The sequence below is a fragment of the Tachysurus vachellii genome, chromosome 18 (genome assembly GCF_030014155.1).
Source record: "Tachysurus vachellii isolate PV-2020 chromosome 18, HZAU_Pvac_v1, whole genome shotgun sequence".
In the NCBI taxonomy this organism is placed as follows: Eukaryota; Metazoa; Chordata; class Actinopteri; order Siluriformes; family Bagridae; genus Tachysurus; species Tachysurus vachellii.
In genome coordinates this window covers 22,364,983-22,384,216 of record NC_083477.1, presented here as the reverse complement: position 1 = coordinate 22,384,216, position 19,234 = coordinate 22,364,983, and the positions used below count along the sequence as shown (strand labels likewise).

Below are 19,234 nucleotides of genomic sequence, written 5' to 3'. Positions count from 1 at the left end.
TACAGTACTGGTTCAGTAATAAACCGGATATGGATGAACATCGGGTGACGAAATAACACTGACTGGGGAAATAAAGCAATTAACACTACACCCCCGGCATTTAACCTAGCGTCTCACATAAAAATAGATAAAACAAACTCACATACCTGGGGGTAGACAGTCTGTCACAACAGAGATTGTTTTTGACCCTTTTCTTTCCGTTGCGAAACACTACAATGAAGCATACGTGCGGCATTAGCCTATTGTACGACCACAACAAAACAGCGTAGCCATGCTGCTAACAGCCTCTTACCTCCCAGGCAACTAAAAGTAACTGGAACAGAGCTGAACCGCCGTGCAGCTAGCCGCACCATTAACACCCAGCGGCCTCTGTTGAAGCACGGAACCGGAAACCGGAAGAGCACCTCAAAATGACGCGCATTCAATCACCATGAACCGGACACCCTCCTTTATACGCCGCGGCGCTCTCCGATAGGCTATTACTACCTGACGTCACAACAGTAAACTATCCTGCCACATATATATATAAATGACTTGGCCTCCATATTAGAACGCTCAGCAGCACCAGGTCTCACTCTGTATGACACAGAGGTCAGATTCCTGCTGTATGCAGATGACCTGGTCCTGCTGTCCCCCAGTGCTCAGGGTCTACAGCAGAACCTGGACCTTCTGCAGCAGTACTGACAGACCTGGGCCCTGACAGTCAACCTCAAAAAGACCAAAACTATCACCTTTCAAAAAAGATCCAGAAGTCAGAGGAACACACCACACTTCACCACAGGAACACACATAATACAGCATTGTAATGAGGACAATTACTGAAGACTGAAACACACAGGAGATTCTACACAATCAAAAAACAAATCCCAATTTAATCCTAATCCCAATTCTAATCTGGCTCAAACTTTATAAATCAATAATGAACCTATTCTGTTGTATGGTATTGAGGTCTGGGGGCTGCTCACAAACCAAACTTTTACACAACGGGACAAACACCAAGCGGAAATTATACACACAATTCTGTAAATCCATTCGACAAATTTCACAGAAACACCACAAATAACGGCAGCCGAGACGAATTATGACGATTCCCATTCCTCAAAATTCAGAAAAGATCCATTAAATATTGGCTTCACCTTAAGCACAGTGACCCACAGAGCTCTCACTACAAAGCCCTGCAGTGCCAAGAGCTGAGCAGAGACGAGAGTTTCCTCACCCGCTGGTCCTGAACCTCAGCTCACTAACACACACTAACACTGATCTACATCAGGAGCAGCTGAACACAAGAACAATACAAACAACAAATTATAACACTACAAAAACAACACTACATCACCCAAACACAAGCACAAAGTAAAATGCAGTTCTGTCTGGCCCTAAATCAACTGTACACTGTAGCTGAACACCTGAGCACAGTGACTGAACACCAACACAGAACCACACTAACTAAGTACAGACTCAGTGCACACACACACACTGGCCATAGAGACGGGACGCTATAAGAGGTCATGGCTCCTTACATAGCAGAGAGTGTACACACACACACACACACACACACACACACACATAGACACAAACACATACACACACATATACACACATACACACACACACATATACACACACACACACACACATACACACACACCTACACATACACATACATACACACACACATACACACACACACACATACACACATATATATACACACATATGCACTGATAATGATAACTATTATTACTATGACTATATATATATATTAATGTCTATGTTCCTATGTTCTAAATAATATGTTTATTAGTAAGAGATGTTCTTCTCCTTGTTGTGATGCTTTGGCAAATCTGCTTTCCCTCACAAAGTAAGTACACCCCAACAAAGTGTGGTGGACAGACAAGGCTAATCTTCAGTCCCATCATGAAGCCCTAAATACTGCCTGAGAAACTACCCTTCTTCATGCAGACTGATATGTATCACAATGCACCCCTTAAATTCCTCCTGTAACAACCAGCCAAGAGCCCTGCAACCTCACCAAACTAACCACCCCGACCTCACTTCCTTCACCATATGTAAATAAACACATCTCCATTGTGACCCTGTTCCAAAAGCAGCCATGCAGTAGGTTAAATGCAGGAGCGAATTGTGGTCCAGTCTCAAAATGACAAGTCACTGAACAAGCACCTTAGAGGTCTCTGTGGGCAGAAGTGAATGCAACAGTTTGATTTTCTCTGTAAAGGTATAAATCTGGTGAAATTGCCCACTGAAGCCTTGGCTTTCTGTTCTTGGTTGAATAAGCTGGTATACATCCAGTTGAAAGTATTTAAATGGCTAGGCTAATTCCTTAGACTTTTTTATATATATAATTACCTATGTATATAAATACAGTTGTGTTAAACGCCTTTTTTTTTGAGTCCACCCATTTTTGAGTGTAATTTAATGTAGTGGAACATCCAGGTGAATCCTGTTAAACACGTCTGTGTCCTGGATTTCACTTGTGATTTGCTGTTATAAAAATAAACCAACATGATGACCTAAGAACTGTTTATGGAAGAGAAAATGTTTTGAAAAGAGAAAATCCATCAGAGACACAAACATTGAGCACAGACAATAAAATAACTTGTAATGTCATGAAAAGGAAAGAAGGCACCGAAGTACTAACAACAAAAAACAACAGCAACTGATGACAAACTGAAGCTCTACCATAGTGACAAAAAGAGCAAAGTGTGAAAGAAGAATGGATCTGCTCATGATCTAAAACATATGAGAACTACGTCTGTCAACTAGAGAAACATTCTGTCTGATCATTTACAGAGAAATGAATCCAATCTAATCGGGAGGAACTTCATCATGCAGCAAGACACGACAACTGAAAGTCCTAAAAGCCTGAAAATGTTCAGTGGGTCACCAGATTGATGCAATTATTGCAACAGATATAGAACTTTATACTGTAAAACTAGTTCTGTTGATTTGCTGGACTTGCACCATTTATCTATTTTCTTATTATCTTATGCTTAATTTTCATCCTGTACTAACGTCCTGAACAGGGTTTTAGACTGCTGGTATTTTTAGTTCCTGTTCTGGGAAATTAACATGAGGATGTTTTTTGATAGAAACTCCAAAGCACTTCTGAAGTTGTTCTGAATCATGGAGTAAATGTGCTATGTGTTTAACTTTGTTGTAATATTTATTGTGTTAATGTATATGTGTATTTGGTGTATGAATAGTATCTGGTCATTAATCCCAAAGTAAAGCATAAACCTGATCCATTTCCTCTGTCCACACACATACACACACACAGGACTGTCAAGTGTCACACATTAACATGACAGTCCCTCATGTCGGTCTTTTGTCACTCTCTCACACCACACATTGTATTTGTCACGCAGAAAAAACTGACTATTTATCATATATTTAATAAGCCTCAGCGCCCAAAATGTATCAGTCCGCACTGCTGTCTCTATGGAACCGGGCAGGAACCAAGCGTGTCTCCACTGGAGCTCTTAGTCGAGCCTGACACTTATCAGCCAATCAGAACAAGAGGGTACACAACAGCCAATCAGAAAATAGCACTATTGTATCTGGGTAAGATTTAACACAACAACCAATGAAAAAAAAGCAGATCCTGGAATTGTTCATCATCATCATCATCATCCTCGTTCACCCACAGAGAAAAGCACTGGAGCTGTGAGCATCACTTTGAGCACAGAGTAAGTCATGATCTCCTGTTGTAATGTTACAACTAATTCACAACGTGTTTGACACAAACAATGACATTGTGACTGCTGTTAGAGACGTTTCCCAGATCATCAGCAGGAGTTTTTCATGAGTGTCTGTAACTTAGCCAACAGTTTTACAGCCTGTTCACTGACAACACCTGCTCAGAACAAGTAGTCTAGGGCCAGTGGTTCTCAAACTGGGGGCCCTGAGATGGTGCACACACACACACACACACACACACACACACAAACACACACACACACATACACACACACTCCTGCCCAGATAACAACAAAATCATGAAAATCTTCATTAACACATAATAATTAAATGTATGTTGAATGTAAAATTGCTCTACAATGGAGTGGAGTGGATGAAGTAGAGTGATTTAGATTACAGAGTGTACATTACATTGTGCAAAAGACAAAAGTACAAGTTATAGTGATAAATAAATGCTGTCAGAGTTTCTGTGTTAACAGGAGCTGGAAGGTTGTGGGTTCAAATCCCCACGTTAGAATGTATTAGTGTTTATATAAGAACTGAAGAACAGGATGTTTGAGGTATTAATTTTTGTTAGAGCTTGAAGTGGAGTTAAAGAACTTCTCCTGTTTTACACTTTACAGGACAGCAGGTGGCGCTGAAACACAGAGACGCTGGTTTACTTCTGTTGCTACTGCTCGTTTACTGCACGTGGCTAAACACTACCCCCTAGTGCATTGTTTGTGGAACTGCAACAAGGTAATGTCGCTTTACACTCACTCACTCATTTTCCAACGCTTATCCGAACGCTTTACACTACTTTTTATATTAACTTTAATATTTTTTAATTAAATATTCTCGTTGTTCCACAGGCGATTTTACAGGAGCAAATATTTTAATATCAAGTTGAACAAATTTAGATTTGAAAGAACCTTAATTTTAATAATTTTAATGGGGATTAAAGACCAAAAATATTCAGACTCGACACTTTGGTGTTTTGTCTTTGTATAGTAATATAAACCTGTGTGTAAACACACCATGAATTTCCGTGGTTTATTATGAAAGACGATTAAAAAAAACTTCTAAAAACTACAATTCCCATAATTCTTAATTTCAAAATGGCGCCGAACGCGTGTCACATACCATCGAAGAAGAAGCGCACGTAGTAGTAATAATAGTCATTATTATTATTCTAGTTTTTATTCACTTTTGTCATGTAATAATGTTTCGTGTTGTGTTCAGAGTGCTGGGGGCGTTAAAACCACACAGAATTAGTTATAAAGGTGTTTGTGAGACTCATAATAAACGAGGGTTGTGTGAAGGAGGTGAGGAAGGTTTCACTGGAGAACATGAAGGTTTCACTGGAGAACATGAAGGTTTCACTGGAGAACATGAAGGTTTCACTGGAGAACATGAAGGTTTCACTGGAGAACATGAAGGTTTCACTGGAGAACATAGGGTTGGGAAACCCAGCTGGATGTGCGGTTCTTCTGCAGCAGTTCTATCTACAGTACGCCCTAATGTTCAGGTTCTACAGAACTTCATCAGTGAAGAAGAGGAAGCGGATTTCCTCCAAGAACTCGACCCCGGACTGAAGAGAAAACGATATGAGTTTGATCACTGGGATGATGTACGCAATCACTTTTATCATGTTTCAGATTGTCTGGATTTCTGTCAGAGCTGCTGACCTCCACAAGCTGCTTTAGATTTCTCTCCATTAGTGACAGTCAGAAGGTCTTTACATGGAAACAAAACAGAAATAAAATATATATAATCAACCAGGAGAGGAGATTAAAGTCACTTTTATTCTGTTAGAAACAGTTACATTTCTCCATAGAACAGGTTCCTAACCCTACACTGTAGAACCAGAGAACCCTGTCCTGGTCCAATTAAACAGATAATTACCAGAACTTCCTGTGCAACTGTGTGTGTGTGTGTTTTCACACAGGATAAAACAGAAATGTGCAGGTTCTCCAGGTACAGGTTTGGAAAGCTTTGATGATGAGAACAGTTTAGTTTTGAGCTGCTCCAGAGCTACAGCATGAGCTCCTCAATAACATCTACCAGTGTTAATCTTTCAGGTCTGTAAGTGAAACCGATTCAGTAGCCTAGTGATTAAAATGATGGACTACTGTTCATCAGGTAGAAATCTTGGATCCCAGGTCCAGGAAGCTGCCACAGCTGGTCTCTTGAGTAAAGCCCTCACAATGCTCAGTTGTATGCAATAAAATAAAATGTCCGCTAAATGAAAAGTCTTCTAGAAATCTGCCACATCATGGAATCTGTCGCTGTGTTTTTGTGAAAATGTGTAGTTTAAATGTCAGATGGAAACCAGACAAATCCATGTTGTATGTCTAAACATTTATTATATAATTTATACCACAGTGTTCTTCAGTTCTTGAGTGTTTGTGCTTTAACTGCTGCTGCAGGCGATTCACGGGTTCAGAGAGACGGAGCGGCTGCAGTGGGGTGGAACGTGTGGCCGTGTGGTGGAGCGGCTCCAAGTGGCAGCGTTTCCTGAGGGAAGTCCTTTACTGGGACCAGTTCACGTTCTGGATCTGGACAAGGCCGGGTTCATCAAACCTCATGTAGATAGTGTGAAGGTCTGCTGTTCCACTCTAACACTGCATTCGGCTCTCCTGCTGCTGTGGAACATTAAAATGTGATCAGTGTGTTTGTGTCTCTCATCAGTTTTGTGGAAGCACCATCGCCGGTCTGTGTCTGCTGTCTGACAGCGTCATGCGTCTGGTCAGTGTAGAGAACTCTGCAGACTGGGTGTGTCTGCTTTTACAGCGCCATTCTCTCTATATACTGAGGTATGAAGGGGTTTTATAGTACATCTTATTTTCACTTTGTTTTCTTAAGTACAGAAAACTCGATAAAACTCACACTGAGGTTTCCTGCATTAAACATTCTTTGATCTTTAATGTTGGAAACGTCTGAGAATTTTCACTTAAGTCTCAGATCAGCAGCCGGATTAAATCACTTAACTTGTCACACAGAATTTATTTATAATTACAGATTTTTATTTTCTTCCTGCAGAAATGAAGCTCGGTTTAAATTTACTCATGAAATCCTGAAGGATGAGGAATCATTTTTCTCAGGACGGAGAATTCCTCGGCAGCGACGCATCTCAGTTATTTGCCGGAATCTTCCACTTTAGTGAATCCTTTAATGTCAGACTGTGAAACTCTTCGACTGTCTGATCTGTACACGTTTAAATAAACTCTGCTAAACAAATTCTTCACGAATCACCTTGGATTATATTTATATTTTAATTGATGTAAATGTCTAAGGTCTTGGTACAAAAACACCAAAACAGAAGAAACAGAAGACACCTTTATTTATCACGTATAGTGAAATCTTACTTATAGATCACAGCTGGGTAGGATTTTGGGTTCAGAAGCCTGGGTAGAAGAGGGTTAGGAGAGGTGTTTACAGGGCAGCTTAGTGGTGCTGGGGCTTTTCAGTAACCCAGAGCCTTAACCACTGAGTCACTACAGCCATCAAACTCCTAAAGCACTAAAGATTTTAAATCAATCCTCTTCTTCATGCCTCAGCCAGGAAGTGAAAACAGACCTTTTGACAGTTGTTTGACTTTTCTATAAATAAAACATTCAGTCTTTGACCAATCACAATTAACACGTTAAGCTAAAAAAAAGCAGCAGACGAGTTGTAGCGTTCCTGAAGAGCCAGAAATAAATAAACTTTCTTCATTACGAAAAGAGTCTTCATTACGAACACTTCACAAACTCAAATGAAAAGAAAAACAGTGCTGGTGTTCTATTTCATGTTATACTTATTACACAATTATTAGTTCACCAGTGTATCTGTGTAAACTTACTAAAAAAAAAGAAAAAATAAAGTAAGAAAACAAAAAGTCCCATGTATACTTTACAGCTGCACCACATGGCCCCGCTCGAGTGGTTGTGTAGCATTGTGTTTGGCCCCGCCTGCTGCGTTTGGCCCCGCCTGCTGTGTTTGGCCCCGCCTGCTGCAATTTTCTCTTTTTAATCTCTCTCTCTCTACTCAGTGAGATAGAAGTGCATCTTGTCGTTGATGTTTTTCCTCTCTGGGTTTAGTTTCTTGAGGATCTGTGCGAGGACATTGACCGTCTGCTCGCTGCTCAGTCCAGTGCGTTTGGTCTGGAACTTCTTCAGCAGGTCTTTAGTGGTCATGGGTTTTCTGATCAGATAACGGCGCACAGCCTCTTCGGTCAGCTGCACGTCACTGTGAGTGAGGCAGGAAGAGCAACAAGTGAGAAAGTCTCAACAATTACAACTAATTAGTAGGAAAAGAAATTAGTGATTATTTATTCTTAACCTAAGCGGTACCAGCCTTGGCCCTGGCAAGAAGGTGAGATGATACCTGGAGCTTGGTGTGGATTTCCCAGAAGCTGGTTGTGGAGTGCTCTTTCCCGACGGACTCTGAGAAGTCGGCTCCATCTTCAGCCTCTTGGCAGCAGGCGTGTCTGAGCTGGACATGGCTGCCTGACGCTTACCTGGGAATAAATATAAGAAAACCTTATAAACCTGGTATCAGTATTCACCTTAGGAGAACGTCTGCAAACAGCCATGTGAAAAGATCAAGAGGAAAAGAAAAAGAGAAACTCCAGTAACCTGATAGAACATCTTCAACATGAAACTGAGCAGGAGGAGCTTGTTGCTAACAAAGTTTAAATGTAATCAAATTAAAGTCACATTTAATTTATTGTGAAAAGAGTTTTAAAACAAACATCTCAAAATTCTATTACCTACAATGTTAAACACTGTAAAACCATATGTGTGTGTGTGTGTGTGTGTGTGTGTACCCTGCTCCAGTTTGCTTGCGGCAGCTCGCAGTGTGTTGGAGGTTGCAGCATGGTCAATGGAAGGTGTTCCTGGACGACTTCCTGCTCTAGAACTTCCAGCAGAACCTCGACCACCTCTTTTAGGAGGAGTGCGTTTCTTCTGTGCAAAATAAAGAACAGAACCATAAGGAAGCTGCAGATACGAGACTCTCTCACACTCCTTCATTTATCCAGAATTATTACCGCCATGAAGAGCGCAGACGCCGTTTCTCCCTCAATGTCACTGTCCTCAGAGCTGTCGGACTCTCCGCTGCTGTCTGGAACACCATCACACCACAATCAGTACACCGTCACACCACAATCAGTACACCGTCACACCACAATCACTACACCGTCACACCACAATCACTACACCGTCACACCACAATCACTACACCGTCACACCACAATCACTACACCGTCACACCACAATCACTACACCGTCACACCACAATCACTACACCGTCACACCACAATCAGTTCACCGTCACACCACAATCACTACACCGTCACACCACAATCACTACACCATCACACCACAATCACGTTTTGACAAATTTGAGCTTCATGCTTGAGTTCAGGAGATTTTATTTAAAACTGATCTACATTCAGTTTTCACTTGATCTACTTTTCACTGATCACTTGATCTACATTCTTTCACAGTTAAATAAAATATTTTGTCGCTACATTTATGGGCTTTGAAATCTGATTATTCGATGCATTTCAGTGAATCTTTAGTAAACTATTTTATTTAATTATATTTTGTACACCAGAGAAAAGCTGTATACCTTTCTTCTTCTTCTTCTCCACCTGCACAGGAGTCTTCTTGCCATCTTCCTCCTCCTCCTCCTCTTTGGCCTCATCTTCGTTCTTGTTCTCCTCCTCACTCTCCTCCTCACTCTCCGATGCTTCATCGATTCCTAACAGCAGGTATTTTAGTGTTTAACGACACTCCAACAGCATAAACGTCACTTTATGATTAGTGTGGATACGTTTTGACCTCTGACCTTTAGGCACGTCCTCTCCTTTATTAGGCTTGATTTTCTCAGGCTCCTCCTCCTCAGAACTGCAACAGAACATTTGCAAATGACACAAAGCAATAAATAAGGAATTAAATATTGGCACCCCTATTATTTCACCAGTCTGCTCAGCAGCATGGGGTTACCTGCTCTCATCAGACATGTAGTCTACTTCCAGACCTTCAAAGTCTCCATCATCGCTGTCCTCATGTCCCTCCGCATCACTGCCCTTCTTCTTTTTCTTCTTTTTCCCCTTGGACTTTGAACTGTTCTCTTTCTTACTCTTTGACTGACCTTCTCCGTCTGCAACGTTTCAAAACAATGCCCCAAAAAAGCCAGAAAGTTACGTGCGAACAACGTGAATAAAAATGTGGGAAAAAGTTTCACCAAGTCTTTTCTCTCGTACCTTCACCTGCGCTGCTCTCACTGTTATCACTGCTCAATTCCAGATCATCGTCTAGGTCATGAATACGAAGGTCTCCTCCCTGGCCACCTTTTTTCTTCTTCTTCTTCTTTGCTCCTTTTTCCCCTTCCTCTTCTTCTTCCTCACCATGTTCCTGCTCTTTCAGCCGCCGCTGCAGCATGATACTGAAGTGATTCACCACTTTATTCCTCCTGAATATGAAACAGGGTTCATTCAGATCCATGATTTATTACTTTTATTCACACAAACCAGGAAATGTGATTCATATTACTAATGGATCTAACATTACTAACATTACTAATCACAAACATGACATTTTTAAACACCACCTTGGAAAGGAATATCCCCCATGAGGGTTAAATACCTGCCCCACTCCTCCTCGGCCTCCTCGGCAGTGAGCGTGCGGTGTTTAGCCACTGGGGTGAAGTTGTACCAGGCGTGAACAGGAAAAGCCTCGAATGCTCCGTCAGCACACTGTGTGAAGATGTAGTATGAAGCGTTCTCTGTCACGCCTCCTTTCTTCTGCCCCTTAAACCTGAACACAGCGTGTACAGTTCAGTACAGTGTGGTACTGGAGTCACTACAGCAGATTAACTGACTATGTAGTCATTTAGTAACTTCTCGTTTGTGCTTGTGTTTGTTGTGTGTGTGTGATGCTCTACACCACAAAAACAAATGTAATAAAAGTCCATACATGATGGAGTCGCACCTTCTCCCTGATTTCCCGTTCACCTTGAGGATCCATGGCTGGTCCTCTACCTTAAACTCACGAGTTACGATCCCAAACTTCTTCCTGCGTGCCTCCTCCCTATGTTTTTTACCAAACTCACTGCCGGCAGCTCCCTCTGGTGTCTCCTCTTCACCGTACATCCTCCTGTTACTCAGATCCCGCTCCATCCGAGCCTGAACACAGCAGGAAGAAAAAACAGAAAAAGGTGAAAAGAAGAAGAGAAAGATATGATAAGGAGGAGGAGAAGAAAAAGATTAAAAGTTGAAACGGAGGAGAAAATATGAAGTGGAGAAGGTGAAGAGATAAAGGAGAGAAGGAGGAGAGTGAAAATCCGGTAAAGACTGCTGGTTTAGAAACAGGAGTTATGTGCTGGGATGTTTTTAATCACGATCCTGATCACTTCTGAAGGAATATTTTCTCTCTCGTTATCTTCACAGAGAATCAATTTGTTCTGTTTATGAAAATATGAACAGATTTGCAGCAGCTGAAGAGCTGGATGAAGTTTATATTTCTCACCTGAGTCCATGTGGAACAGTTCACTTTGTCTCCAGCGTTGAAAGCCATGATGCTGTACCTCTTACTTGTGTTCCTGATGGACAAACACATATGAGACACCAGCACTGTCACACCTGCACAACACCCTGAACACAGTTAACCCTGTTGGAGCAGCTGAAGTGAGTAAAGCTGTGTGAATCTCAGGTGTCATTTGTCTTATTGAGGTTTTAGATGTTAAAGATCTGTTTCTAAAAGATTACGATGAAAAACTCACTTTGGTACTCGGACGACATACTCAGTGGAGGAACTGCTGTTTACCTGCATCACAAAAATATTCAGATAAACCAATGTGTTTAAATGTGTTTATCTCTGAGTCTCCAAAAAGACTGGGAGAGGAAAATATAAAAAGATAAACATTTTACTACTGAATGAAAAAAAAAAAGGTTAGCAACTAAAATAATGTTTTAATATGGAGGAGAGAACATTACCAGTGACGCCATAACAGTCTGATCCTCACAGTCTGATCTTCAGTCTGATCTTCAGTCTGATCCTCAGTCTGATCTTCACAGTCTGATCTTCAGTCTGATCTTCAGTCTGATCTTCAGTCTGATCTTCAGTCTGATCTTCACAGTCTGATCTTCACAGTCTGATCTTCACAGTCTGATCCTCACAGTCTGATCTTCAGTCTGATCCTCACAGTCTGATCCTCACAGTCTGATCTTCAGTCTGATCCTCACAGTCTGATCTTCACAGTCTGATCCTCACAGTCTGATCTTCACAGTCTGATCTTCAGTCTGATCCTCACAGTCTGATCTACTTCTGCTAAAAAATGTCACAAAAGCATTAAAAACATTAATAAACCCAACAGAACACAATTGCATGAAGAAGCTAGTCATTACATTACTATTGTACAATAAAGATTTCATTTTAAAATATACTTTAAATATTTTATCCCAGAAACTCATTAACGTTGGTTTGTAATTTATTACAAAACACGTTAATTTTACACTTAAAACTCACTGTTTTATAAATACGGAGCTCGTTTACCTCAGTTAGCATATTTACCTCAGTTAGCATATTTACCTCAGTTAGCATATTTACCTCAGTTAGCATATTTACCTCAGTTAGCATATTTACCTCAGTTAGCATATTTACCTCAGTTAGCATATTTACCTCAGTTAGCATATTTACCTCAGTTAGCTTGATGCAGTTTGTTAAACTGGGTAATGACTCCGTTTAGTCTTCTTCTTCTTTGGTGTTTATACTTTGCGAGACCGTCTGTATTAAAGAAGAAAAGCCGAACACAAAGAAGCACTACAACAGAAAACCCTGCGACTCTTCTTCTCTGACTGTGAGCGCCACCTGGCGGACTGGAGGATTTCTGCTTTAGTCCTGCACTCTGTAGGTAAGGTGGTGGATCTCTCTCATGAGATCATGAAGCATGAAGGTGACAGCATCATTTAGATGAAGAGGCTTTATGCAGGCTGAAGGGAAGAATAAATAGCTCCTAGTTCTAGTAAATTTTACAAAATATTAAGGCTTCTGCTAAAACACTTGAGATGAGGAGAAATTTCACCTAATCAGAATCAGAATCAGGGTTATTGGCCAAGTGTGTTGACACACATGAGGAATTTGGTTAATCAACTTCACCAGAGGGGGGTCACGGTGGCTTATTGGTTATCACGTTGGCCTCACACCTCCAGGGTTGGGGGTTCGATTCCCGCCTCCACCTTGTGTGTGTGGAGTTTGCATGTTCTCCCCGTGCCTCGTGGGTTTCCTCCGGGTACTCCGGTTTCCTCCCCCGGTCCAAAGACATGCATGGTAGGTTGATTGGCATCTCTGGAAAATTGTCCCTAGTGTGTGATTGCGTGAGTGAATGAGTATGTGTGTGTGTGTGTGTGTGTGTGTGTGTGTGCCCTGTGATGGGTTGGCACTCCGTCCAGGGTGTATCCTGCCTTGATGCCCGATGACGCCTGAGATAGGCACAGGCTCCCCGTGACCCGAGGTAGTTCGGATAAGCGGTAGAAGATGAATGAATGAATGAACTTCACCAGAACAAGACCAAGGTTGTGGAGTGACCCAGTCCAGATCTAAATCCAGTGGGATATCTGTTGACCTGAATAGGGCTGTGAACAGGAGATAAACAGGAGATGAATGGAAGAGTTTACATGCTTTTGGAGGGAAGAACGGCAAAATATTGATCAGTCCAAATGTACCAAACTATCGACCCAAAAAAAGTATTACTAGGTATTAGTTTAGGGGTCTGCATACTTACACAAATAATTTATTGTATTTTCTTTCTTTACTTATATATATATTGAAGACATTGTGTCCTAATTTCACACACATGTATCCTAATTTCCTACTGTATCCACACACACAACCCCCTTCCTCCACCTTTTTTTGGACAGAGAGACAGAGAGAGAGACAGAGAGAGAGAAAGAGAGAGAGACTGAAATTTTACAAGAAGTACATTTAAAAGTACATTTATTTCATTATACAAACAGATTTACAAAGTCACACAACAAATAAATAAATAATATATTCCTGTACATTTTATTCTAAAAGACAAGGTGTATTTAAAAAGGTGTAAAAATGACTTTCCCTTCGTTAACCGAGCACAAAGCTTCATTTTTACACCATCTTGTTACAAAGGCAGTAAGATCATGGACAGGATTAATAAAATAAAAGCCATCAGTACTCTGGATTTGACATATGATATGAATAGTGCTGTAACATCATGACTTAGAGTTTTATCTATTTTATTTATTCGGCTGACATACAGTAGATGGTCAATTTTACCTGACATAAGATAAACTTTAGCAGCTGACAGGTAAAGTGATTATTACAAACTTAAAACCAAAGATAAAAGTCTGAAAATGTTTCCTTAAAAGAGTTAAAGTGTAAAAGTGTAATAGTGGTTTTAATGGAAGACATTGTGTAAAAACATGACACAGTTTCCCTGTTTAAACAAAAAGGACATTCTGTTCCAACCTCAGGATTTAAAACAGAAATAAAAGCATTAAGAGCAAACTGCCCCATGCAGAACTCTCCTCTGTAGGTCTCTGTCCTTTTGGTTAATGGTGGTTTATATAGCGATCTACATTCTGGTGGCCTTTTGCAGCGAGAAAAAGCCCCAGATTTTAAAAAGGCTTGTGTTAAATGCTGGTAACTTGCTAGTGTTCAGCTTTGCAGGGTCCATAAGAAAAAGGCTTCTGTCCATCTGCAGTCCTTCAGCTTTGTGCAGCAAGGTGCATGCATTTGCCTGCAAACTGGAAGTTGTTGCACCGTTAATAAGTCTCTGCATGAGCTGCAGCCGAAAGGTCACCGTTCTGCTGTGCAGGTGTATCAGTCCTTGCCCACACTCTTCTTTGGGAAGGTACAGCACACTCTGGGGCACCCAGTGCAGTTTGTCCCAGAAGAAGTCCACCAGAACAGCTTGCATCTCAGCCAGGAAACGTGAAGGAGGATCTACACAGGCCAACTTGTGCCAGAAACAGGAAGCTATTAAGTTATTGGCCACTAATGTACGCCCTCTCAAAAAAGTATTTGAAGCCATCTCCTCACCAGGTCAGACTGTCAGGGAGGTTTGGCTTACCTTCTGTCCATTTCCCACACAGCAGTGCTTCACTTTTATTCCAGTTTACAGTTGCAGAGGATAAGACATTAAAATCATTAAACAAATTCATCAAAACCTGCACATCTCTTTGCCTGCTAATTAAAAGTCACATCAGCATAAGCAGATAGGTGAATAGCGTTAAGTTTTCCCTTATCTGCTGTAAAAGGGGTTCTATGGCAAGAGAGTACAACATTCCAGAGAGGGAACCCCTGTCTTACTCCCCTATCAGCCTTGAACGGAGTGCATAAGCCACCATTAACTTTAAGTATCCTCTCCACATCGCAGTAAAGAGCCTTAATTTTGTTTATAAAATCTTCTAAAATTTTCCACAGGTTTGGATGTTCAACTCTGTCAAATGCCTTTTCATGATCTACTGAGATGAAACCAATGTCAAGGTTCAGCAGTTTAGAGACCTCAAGAATGTCCCTAATGAGGGACACATTGTCAAACATTTACCTACTGGAGACACAGTAAGTCTTGTCTGGGTGGATGACTTGGTCCATTACTTTATTCAGTCTATTGGCTAGAGTTTTTGAGAGCAGTTTGTAAAAAATAGATTTGGGCAGTTTGTAGGAGGATGTGAGGTGTTATTCACCTCACACGCTCAGAAAATTTACTGCAGCTCCATTGTCCTCTACTGAGTTGAGAGAAACATCCGGTCCCACATGGCCGTCACTTCCGGGCTTCTGTGAACAATTCACAAAATCACCCGTCCTTCTGGTCATGTGATCCGTCAAGGTTGCCATATTTGAGACAGCGTTGGATTTGTGTTTTAATGGAAATAATCTTTCAAATAAAATTACAGCTAACACGACTGTTTCACCTGCGAGTCTGTAATGTTTATTTTTAACATTAGTTAAAGTTTATAGTGAGATGTGTTGAGCCTAATACACAAAAAACACAATAATATACTCAAATGTAAAGAAACAGAGAAAAGATTATAAAAACATTATATAAAAACATTTTATTATACAAAAGTGAGGTAGAGACCACGTGGACTGGTCACAGTTAGCAGCTTAACACGTTTGTCCTTCTATTTCTATTTAGAGATTGAAGATTATACAACCGTGATGAACAGAGTGGTAAAACATAACAAAGTCATTTATATATAATAAATAATCCAGCTTCACAATGTACAAGATTCACATACACACACACACAGATACACACACACACACATACACACACACACACACACACAGATACACACACACACACGGGCTTGTATCCAGGAAACTTTGGTTTATGTTGGTGATAATGAGATGATGAAGAGCCCTGACTCATCATCTCTGTCACCGTTTCTAACACAGCCGTGTGCGTGATGAATCATCTGTCACTTCGTGACGTCATCCATCCACCTCTGACCACACCACAGATGTTCGCGGCTGTGCGCGCTTTTTACTCGGTGAGATCGGGAACTGTGCGCTCCGGCTACACACACACACACACACACACACACACACACACACACACACACACACACACACAGACTGCTCAGAATGTCACTATAGTCCTGGGGATGTGTGTATCTGTCAGATGGCCCGTCTCCCGAGCGCAGTTCCCGGTGTTACTCCTTGTGGTAGAGTCATGAAGAACTCGTCGGATCCCCGTTATATCCAATCTCGCCTTTTTGTACGGCAGGAAGTCAGGTTCTGTGGCGCTTTTCCCTTTCCGTTTCCGTGACTGTGGATGATGACGGGTGCTGTTACAGTTCTCTTTATCTGCGGTGTTGTCCTGCGTTAATGTCCTCTCACCGCCCTGGAGTGTAAGCGTAGGGTCAGACACCTCGGTGTCCATGAGCTCCTTTCTCTGTGTGTGATGTACAGAGCTGTCACTCTGTCCGGTGGTGTGTACAGAGCTGTCACTCTGTCCGGTGGTGTGTACAGAGCTGTCACTCTGTCCGGTGGTGTCCGGCCCGAGGTTCTGTACCCGTACAGAGTGATACGTGTCCCTGGCGGATCTCATCACCAGTGTCAGCAGGAGACTCCGGTGGAGCGGAATTCCTCCGCGCTGGTTTCGGTAGCTGTATATTTTACTCAGAGCCTGCACCATGACCCGCTTCGCTTCTGCACACACCTCCATCTGTCCTGTGTACTTTCACTTTGTTAGGTCTGTCTTTAAACACGTCCTTCTGCTTGCTTTGTGTTCTGAAACTTCTTGATCTTCAATCGTGAATCAGAAGGACGCGCGCTCACGGCTGGCCTTATGTACGTCTGTGACGTCAGCGGTGTGATTGACAGTTTGGCTCCACCCATTTTATTTGCTTCCTGGAAAAATAAACGAGCCAAACGGGCTTTCTCTCTCTCTCTCTCTCTCCCTCTGTCTCTCTCTCTCTCTCTCTCCCTCTGTCTCTCTCTCTCCCTCTGTCTCTCTCTCTCTCTCTCTCTCTCTCTCCCTCTGTCTCTCTCTCTCTCTCACTCTCTCTCTCTCTCTCTCTCTCCCTCTGTCTCTCTCTCTCTCTCTCCCTCTGTCTCTCTCTCTCCCTCTGTCTCTCTCTCTCTCTCTCTCTCTCTCCCTCTGTCTCTCTCTCTCTCTCCCTCTGTCTCTCTCTCTCTCTCTCTCTCTCTCTCTCTCTCTCTCTCTCTCTCTCTCTCTCTCTCTCTCTCTCTCTCTCCCTCTGTCTCTCTCTCTCACTCTCTCTCTCTCCCTCTGTCTCTCTCTCTCTCTCTCTCTCTCAGTCTCATAAATAATTAAAGTATAATAAGTAAATTATTATTAAATAATGTTTTGTGGTCTTTACAGTATCCAATTCTTTTAAACTATTAAAAATATAAGTTACATTTATCTTCCCTTTCCCCTTTTACTGCTTTTCCCTTATGCCCAAATAAGGACATCCGCTTCTGGCACCGGTTCGACGGAAAAAACACTGCGAGTTCAGGCGGGTTCTATTTCCGGTGGCCATATTTAACACGCTATTGTCGTCACCGCTGATAACCTTATATGGAGTTAGAACCAGCGCGTGCTGTAACTTCCTTTGCCCTTTTAGGGAAGGATCCAGCTGTTTCCGCATGAGACACGTCACTCAGTGTATAATGACGCCTTCTCTGTGTGTGTGAGTGAGAGTGAGTGTGAGTGTGAGTGAGAGTGAGTGTGTGTGTGTGCGTGTGTGAGTGAGAATGCGTGTGTGTGTGTGCGTGCGTGTGTGAGTGTGAGTGAGAGTGTGTGTGTGAGTGTGAGTGAGAGTGTGTGTGTGTGTGTGTGTGTGCGTGTGTGAGTGAGAATGCGTGTGTGTGTGTGCGTGCGTGTGTGAGTGTGAGTGAGAGTGAGTGTGTGTGTGCGTGTGTGTGTGTGTGAGTGTGTGTGTGAGTGTGTGTGTGAGTGTGTCGAGTGTGAGAGAGAGCACAGCTAATGAACATTTACACAAACTATGTACATTACCTCTAAACTTTCTTAAAAATCAGTTTGCATAAATATAAATAGATAAATATATTAATTCTATTCTATAATTCTTACAGTTCACTTCACAAGCAGGTTATAAATGTGTTCTACAAATTTAAATTTCACAGATAAAAAAAATCTAGTAAATAGAAAATGATTGTATGAAAATAATGATTTGACGATTAAAACATTTTACAAAGCAGGTCTGTGGGATTTGTTTACATCTGTGGATCCATCTGACCTAAATACAAGAAGATACCATTTCACAAATAGCCATTAAATCTCTCAGTCAGGTTTATTATCACTGATCATTACTGCAAAGAAATTAAAAAATCAACAAGTTCTGATTAGTGACAATAATCACAATAAAAACTGCAGTCGTTTCACTTGTACAGAGAGATGAGAAGAAGCTGTTAACCAAGGCTGAGCTATTACCCCCCAAACACCCCCCCTCCCACCCACACACACAAGCCTAAAGCACAGTTCGCTTTGCTTTATGGTGAAGGACTCAGAGGAAGTGACATCAATATTTCCTGCTGCATTTCACAGGTATACATAAAGAGGAAGTCAGTCGATTAACTGGAAATTGACACGAAGCTATGAAAAAAAAACACATTCAACTTCACTCAGGGGAAAAACATAAAGACGTCCTGAAATGTCCTGAAAACAAACCCGTTAATTTTTATTGATAAAAACACAAACTGTACAAATAAATTATGAATTATAAATTATAAAAATACACTATTTACTATAAAAATGCACATCTGAAGAATCCAGGATGTGAGTGCAGCATATTCCATACAGCTCAGTATCAGAATCAGCTTTATTACCTGGTATGTTTTCACACGCAAGAAATTTGTTTTAGTGACAGAAGCCAGAATGACATATTCAGTATAGACCAAATTGTATGTACACATTTACAGGTGTGAAATGTGCAGTTGAAGTAAACAGTATAGACAATATGTATGTATGTATGTACAGGTGTGCAAGTATGAAATGTGCAGTTGAGGTAAACATAGTACAAATGTGCAAGTGTGAAATGTGT

At 41.4% G+C, this 19,234-nt stretch overlaps 3 protein-coding genes across 7 annotated transcripts; 1 reads left to right on the top strand and 2 right to left on the bottom strand.

Annotated features, from left to right (window-relative positions):
- Nucleotides 1-4,824: 4,824 nt before the first annotated feature.
- Nucleotides 4,825-6,936, top strand: alkbh7 (alkB homolog 7). Of its 2 annotated transcripts, XM_060892316.1 has the most exons (5): nucleotides 4,825-5,072; nucleotides 5,136-5,326; nucleotides 6,126-6,299; nucleotides 6,388-6,512; nucleotides 6,739-6,936. In XM_060892316.1, the coding sequence occupies exons 1-5, from the start codon at nucleotides 4,919-4,921 to the stop codon at nucleotides 6,857-6,859; spliced, it is 765 nt and encodes a 254-aa protein (XP_060748299.1). In that variant the 5' UTR covers nucleotides 4,825-4,918; the 3' UTR covers nucleotides 6,860-6,936. The 2 variants fall into 2 exon arrangements, with proteins under 2 accessions (XP_060748299.1, XP_060748298.1); XM_060892315.1 differs by having other exon boundaries at nucleotides 4,825-5,326.
- An 85-nt stretch (nucleotides 6,937-7,021) lies between these two features.
- Nucleotides 7,022-12,014, bottom strand: gtf2f1 (general transcription factor IIF, polypeptide 1). Of its 4 annotated transcripts, none has more exons than XM_060892310.1 (14): nucleotides 11,999-12,014; nucleotides 11,681-11,708; nucleotides 11,467-11,510; nucleotides 11,214-11,286; nucleotides 10,677-10,870; nucleotides 10,332-10,502; nucleotides 9,950-10,158; nucleotides 9,690-9,846; nucleotides 9,532-9,590; nucleotides 9,313-9,444; nucleotides 8,729-8,802; nucleotides 8,507-8,645; nucleotides 8,020-8,197; nucleotides 7,022-7,926 (listed from the first exon to the last, which is right to left on the bottom strand). In XM_060892310.1, exons 2-14 carry the CDS (start codon nucleotides 11,690-11,692, stop codon nucleotides 7,722-7,724), a joined length of 1,647 nt encoding a protein of 548 aa, XP_060748293.1. In that variant the 5' UTR covers nucleotides 11,693-11,708; nucleotides 11,999-12,014; the 3' UTR covers nucleotides 7,022-7,721. The 4 variants fall into 4 exon arrangements, with proteins under 4 accessions (XP_060748293.1, XP_060748297.1, XP_060748296.1 ...); XM_060892314.1 differs by having other exon boundaries at nucleotides 8,065-8,197; XM_060892313.1 differs by lacking the exon at nucleotides 11,999-12,014 and adding an exon at nucleotides 11,807-11,943 and having other exon boundaries at nucleotides 11,681-11,772.
- Nucleotides 12,015-15,756: 3,742 nt separating this feature from the next.
- ier2a (immediate early response 2a) lies at nucleotides 15,757-17,007 on the bottom strand. Its single transcript, XM_060892871.1, has one exon. The coding sequence runs from the start codon at nucleotides 16,891-16,893 to the stop codon at nucleotides 16,306-16,308; it is 588 nt and encodes a 195-aa protein (XP_060748854.1). The 5' UTR covers nucleotides 16,894-17,007; the 3' UTR covers nucleotides 15,757-16,305.
- Between the last annotated feature and the right edge of the window lie 2,227 nt (nucleotides 17,008-19,234).